The 5,763-nt window shown below is 48.5% G+C and overlaps 1 protein-coding gene across 1 annotated transcript in view; it reads right to left on the bottom strand.

The window, feature by feature from the left end:
- The window catches only part of LOC113205356 (uncharacterized), a 24,362-nt gene extending 18,811 nt beyond the window's left edge, over positions 1-5,551 (bottom strand). The window contains exons 1-17 of the mRNA XM_026420943.2: positions 5,303-5,551; positions 4,020-4,167; positions 3,725-3,904; positions 3,247-3,627; positions 2,940-3,131; positions 2,715-2,776; positions 2,443-2,631; positions 2,253-2,353; positions 2,098-2,168; positions 1,912-2,019; positions 1,713-1,783; positions 1,503-1,629; positions 1,150-1,402; positions 808-1,059; positions 593-730; positions 354-507; positions 116-240 (exon numbers count right to left, since the gene is read on the bottom strand). Of these exons, the coding sequence (XP_026276728.1) occupies positions 116-240; positions 354-507; positions 593-730; positions 808-1,059; positions 1,150-1,402; positions 1,503-1,629; positions 1,713-1,783; positions 1,912-2,019; positions 2,098-2,168; positions 2,253-2,353; positions 2,443-2,631; positions 2,715-2,776; positions 2,940-3,131; positions 3,247-3,285 (1,882 nt within the window). The 5' untranslated portion in view covers positions 3,286-3,627; positions 3,725-3,904; positions 4,020-4,167; positions 5,303-5,551. The remainder of the gene's footprint in view (positions 1-115; positions 241-353; positions 508-592; positions 731-807; positions 1,060-1,149; positions 1,403-1,502; positions 1,630-1,712; positions 1,784-1,911; positions 2,020-2,097; positions 2,169-2,252; positions 2,354-2,442; positions 2,632-2,714; positions 2,777-2,939; positions 3,132-3,246; positions 3,628-3,724; positions 3,905-4,019; positions 4,168-5,302) is intronic.
- Positions 5,552-5,763: the final 212 nt, after the last annotated feature.

The following is a 5,763-nucleotide window of genomic DNA, read 5'->3' as shown; positions in this document are numbered from 1 at the left end:
CAGCTCCATTTAAAATACAACATGCCCCCCCCCCCCCAAAAAAAAAAAAAAAAAAAAAAAACAATTGGATAACAACTATACTTAGGGGTCATTGTGTAAAGAACAGAATCCAAACCTGAGTCAGCTTCTAAGGATCTTCGATTGTTTTGAAGCCGTCGAGATCTGCGTCTCAAATCTTCAGTGTCTCTCTCTTCTTTTTCATTTTCTTGCAGCCATGCCTCAATTTTTTGACGCCAAGCTCTGAAATTAACAATATAAACAATACATTCAAAATATTCAAAAGAAATCAAAAATAACAGCAAGAGGTTGAAAACAAAATCAAGAACATGACAATGTGTATTTCTTTATTTCACCTTGGTTTTTCTTCTTGCTCCAGTGGAGGAAGTTGAGGTGCAGGTGGTGGTGTTGGAGAGGTAGCCCTTTCTCTATCGCCGCTGAAATCAGCACTCAGAAGCTCAGGTCGACGACGTCCGCTTCCTCCGCGGGCTCTTCTAGCCCATGAACGATCTACCCAAATTAAACTTATCATAGTAAAAGTAGACTGAACCCAAAATTGAATACATGCAAAATAGAGACATAAACTGTTAAGTACCTAGACTACCCCATGACTTTCTTTCCTTAGATATATCAGCTTGTCCTGAAGCCCGTAAGAAATCCATCAGGTTTGAATCATCTTCTTCAGAGGGTACACGGCTTCTCCTCCTCCGAAGACTTCCAGTGGGTGTTACATCTTTTAAAAATGCTAAACATATTAGAATCCGAGTTTGTATTGAAAATGGTAAGAAATCTTTGCTCTCACAGAAATACCTGGAGAATAAGTATCATCCTTTCCACTTCCAGGCGGTTGGTCAGGTGATTGGCCAGAGAAAGATCCCAAACGCCTGCGTTGTAACATGGGTGACCCCTGTATCGAGGCTTCTTCCTCTGACGCCATGCTACGAACTCTCAGATCTCTTTCACTACCTTTCTTCTGTTGGAAACCTGATCTTATATCATACAGGAGATTGTCCACAAGTTGACTCTCAGATTCGGTTGAGCCTGTACCAAGTTGACCACTCACTGAAAATTATATTAAAACACAAATACAATAAAGAGAACAACTGTAAATAGCAAGTATTAAATGACCATCTAATTAGTGCTTATACTAACAGTGCCTTCTCTTTGCAGCTAATTGTTCCTCCCTCTGTCTACGTCTTGCATTAGCCTGTTCCTCTTGAATTCGTCGTCTCTCATTTTCAACAACAGCTTGGCGGAATTTAACACAAAAACCTTGGAAAATTCTGAGACATTCTTCCAATTTAAAGGATGTAGAATCTTCACAAAAGAATTCAGCAAGACTGCATCTTAGATTTTCAAGCTCTTCCATGTCCTTGTGTAAACCTACAACTTCATGTTCAGCCATCTAAAAAAATGGAATAAAATTTTTGAAGTAAAGTAACTATCTACAGGGTAATGGAGTTTAGTAATAAATTAAAATTACAAGAATGAAAGGAACATTTTACCCGAAGGAATTCAGCCATTTGTTGTTTAATATCATTGTCAGTGGTTGGCAAATCAACTTGCTTCTTAATCTTTTTGATTCTTAGATCAAGGGTATTAATTTCATTTTGAATCTGTTCCACAGTAGTTCTATGTAAAATACAAAAGAATGTTAGAAATCGTTGAGGCAAGTTGTAAAAACTACAATTCAGTGAGTCAGAAAGTTGAATTACTTTGTGGCATCTTCTAAAGCAGTCAAATCATCTGAGAACCGAAGAAGATCTTTCCTCTTCTTTTCAGCTTGCTAGATTGACATGGAGATATTTTTATTATGAGATATAAGAAAAGGTTTTACTGCAATCATAATACTTCTCCAATGTTTTATAAAGACATTTCTAAGAGGAAAATTGGATAGTAAAAATATGTACCAACCATAGCAACATAGTGAATGAGATTCATTCCTGGTTTGTTTGCTCGTATGTCAGTGAGCTTCTGCAATGAGCTTAGTTTCACTCCAGCAGCATTTCCAGCATAACCACCCTGATCAAAATTAATTAGGTGTGTAATGGAATAAAATACTACAAACATGCTTGATTCTGTAATAACAAAACTACTCACAGAATTTAAAAAGTTCCCAACACGAACCACCATATATAAAACCTCTTGCAGTGGCTTGTTTGTCATTAAATCTAAAAGTTGAAAAAGCGATGTATTATTTTGACTATAGGTAGTCTTGACATCAGTGATATTCCAATCATTTATCTGAAACTTACCTTCTCCAGCGACAATCATTGAGTTTATACTGGGTTCAAGGTAACCCATATTGGTAGCAAATTCCTCCTTCAATAGCATGCTTTCAATCCTCAATTTATAACTGAAAACATATTTCATTAAGTTAAATAAAAGTCTAGTTAAGTTTTGTTTCATGAATTTAAGTAGGCCTATGAATGCACATTTGCTTACTTCGGGACTTTTATGAGCTGAAGCAAAAATTTCTCTGCATTGCCAAGCTTGCTGACATCACCATCAAAGGCCCGCAGCATTTCTAATTCATCAACTTCAGGTAAAATTTTTAATAATCCTCTCAGTTTTTCTGCACCAATATCATCATGAGCACCATCTCGAATAAGCTGAATAATATCCTCATTCGAACTTAAAAAAAGGAAACAGTACAAAATATTAAATTAGATTAAACCAATAGTTCAAAAATAACAAACATCAAGTCTAAAATTTACCTTCTAAATTGTTTGAGAAATATATTGACATTCAAGCTACGTTTACCATCCAACAAAACAATCTGTCAACATAAGAGATACCAATCAATGTGAGTTGCATTCATTATATTTGTAATAACTTACATTTGTGACAGGCTACTCCATAAATTATGGCCATCTCTTTCTTTATTTCATTGCTGGTCAATAAGAAACAATAAAATATGAAGAAATAATGACAAAACATACTTCTGAAGACTCCTTGCGCCTGCGATCAGTATCAGGTGTTTCTCGCACTGCTCTTGGAGGAACAGCAGCAGTTGGAACTGGTGGAGCCTGCTGGCAAAACAACCCCTCCATTTCTGCCCAGTCTAGCTCAGCGACAGGTGAGTCTTGATGTGACCGAGCTACCAGTGACCAGATATTATGTTTACCAACCACCTGTAAAATATTAAAATTGTAATAAAATCTAAAAAGGTAAAACAAGATTAATAAAAAAAGATATCAGCCCATTTTTTTTCCTGCTAATTGTTATGATGCATAAAAGGTAACTGACCTTATTGTTTGGAATTTTGTTCCAGTTAATTGTCTTCATTTTAGCTTTCGGGGTGGGAATCTCTTGCTGAGGGAGTAGGCGGAGATTACTCGTGTCTGGAGGTTCAGGGCTGGAGCCGGGCGGCGTGAGTCGGGATGCTTCTTGTGCAACAAGGGGAGGGGGTGCTGGGGGCGGCGCGGCCGGGGGTGCGGGCGGCGCTGAGGGTGGGGGCGGCGGGGGCGGCGGAGTGCCCCCCGCAGGACCAGAGGGTGCCGGCGGGGGCGGCGGCGGAGGCACCCCGGTGGCAGAGATGAGGGACTGCTTGCGACTCCCACATAGTGAGTCCTTCTCTTTGTCAGGCTGGCGATGAGGGTGGCAGTTGCAGTGCGAGCACAACTTGGACTGACAAACACAGGGGAAACCGGCAACGGATTAGATTTTGTCAGGTACACCGGAAAAAGGAGAAGAAAAACACGGCATTGCGCAAAGTTGAGCCCACCTGCAATGAGGGCGACCTCAGGAGTTTAGAGGCGTCCTGCCTGTTGTCGAGGAGCGTAGCTCGGTGGACGAGGGTCTCTGCCGTGTCCCAGATGATGTCGCTCACAGGCTCCTTCGGATCTACACTCAGCAGGTGTTGCAGAATGCTCAGAAATGGGATTTCTTGAGGAGTCTCCGCCACCTGAACAGTGAAGGACAATTTTAACAAAGCACCTCGCAGTAGTGGAGGAGTAGTTAAGGGATTGGGGAAATGATTGGCACGGGGAAGGTGGGGGGGGGGGGGCAAACCCGCTCACCTGTCTCAGGATGGCGTAGAACACGTCGAGGTGCGAGTTGAGGTCCACGCCGTGCGGCGTGTGCAGGAGGCTGGACTCATCGCTCTCGCGCTGCTCGTCGAACACGTCCAGCTGGACGCCCAGGTCCGGGACGGCGGGGGCAGCCTTTCTGCAACAGACCCAGGGTCAGGATCAGCGACTGCTCGAGCGCTTCCGGCCGAACAACGCCCAAATTTGGAACGCGCTTGCGAATGCGGCGATGCCCCTTGGGTTTACCCATTCAAATACACGCGAGTGCGTCGTATTGCCCACGCTCGGGCGTCTCATCGGAGAAGCTTGACCGAAGACCGGCGTTGGTTGTTGGCTCAGGTTGGCTAATAACAAATGCACTACAAGCAAGACTAAGGTGCATGGTTGTGAGAATTGATGTGGGTCTCGAGACTTTCCTTCACTTCCGGGTGCCAGAAAAAGAAATATCCACTTGTCGACTGGAGGAGCCCCCGTCCCCGCCCTCCCCATCCGCGCCTCTCACTCTCGTGCCCCCCCCCCTTTCCGCCTCTACCACCAAAGGCGGCGGGAGCGCGGAAGGCGTAGGGACGGAAGAGTCAAACTCGTGCGTCTCTCTCTCTTTCACGAGCGCGAGGACACACACTGATTCCCCCCCCCCCCCCTCTCTCTCCCTCTCCGCGGCGTGATTGCCTGACTGATGACACGGGCCATACGACTCAACGCGCCACGCGCCGCCCCCCCGCGGGCCGCAGGCCGCAGCGCCCAAATGGCGTTCCGTATCCTCGCAGTGTCGGGTCCAGAGAACATCTCCGTCGGTCGAAGAGGGAGGAGGAGGGGCGGCGGGCGGCGTGAGGGATACAGTCCTGCAACCTTATGTAGGACTCAGGGGCAGCTGCTGCAGCCTCTGCAGCTCGCGGGCTGAGCAGACTCTGAAAACACTCACCCCGGTGTGTAAACAGTAAACAGCGGGGCGAGCGGGGCCGCCGCGGGGCCGCCGCGGGGCGGTGCAGCGCAGTAGGCCAGTAGATCGACCTGCATCCCCGCCCCCGAGCGGCCAGGTACTTACGCCGCCGCGACCTACCACCTACCCGCCCCCCGCTCTGCCCGCCAAGCGCGTTGGCCAGCAGGGCCACAGAGAAATGAGATGTCTCTATGAGCTGGACACGCGTTGCGCACCCTGTCATAGAACGGGGGCGTCGCTATGAACAATCAGTCGTTATAACCCTTTTTGAAGTTGAAGTCTATGTATTGGTGGAGGACACCCCCCGCACGCAGCAGAACACACACACACATACCCGTTCAGGTGCAGGCTGCTCGCGGCACGCAGCCCCGCCGCCGCCTGCCTCCGCGCTACACCAGCAGGGGACGCCCGCCGAGCGGACTCCCCGACGACGTCGCCCCTAAGTTCGCCGACCCCTGCTGCCCCAACCGCGCCGCCGTCGTCGCCGTCGCCGACCCGGGCGGTCGCGGCCGCCGTCAAGCAGATCGCCGACGAGATGGCGGCGACGGCGGCGGGCCGGGCGGCCACGGTCGGTCGGAGAGGAACCCGCGGACTCCGCGGCCCCACCCCCCCGTCCGGGCCGTGCAGAGCACCTGTCGTGCCGTGCACGTGAGCGCGTCACGTGCGCGGGCCGGGCGCCGCGTGTACCGGGGCGTGCGCGGGCGTGCGCGGGCGTGCGCGGGCGTCCGAGGGGCAGTGCGACGGGGGCCCAACTGAGCATCGCCGGCCCAGCCCGGCTAACGAGGGTCCTGCCCC

The sequence above is a fragment of the Frankliniella occidentalis genome, unplaced genomic scaffold (genome assembly GCF_000697945.3).
Source record: "Frankliniella occidentalis isolate FOCC.00 unplaced genomic scaffold, Focc_3.1 Scaffold97, whole genome shotgun sequence".
Classification (NCBI taxonomy): domain Eukaryota; kingdom Metazoa; phylum Arthropoda; class Insecta; order Thysanoptera; family Thripidae; genus Frankliniella; species Frankliniella occidentalis.
Note: the sequence above shows the minus strand (reverse complement) of the source record. Positions and strands in the feature narration are given on the sequence as shown.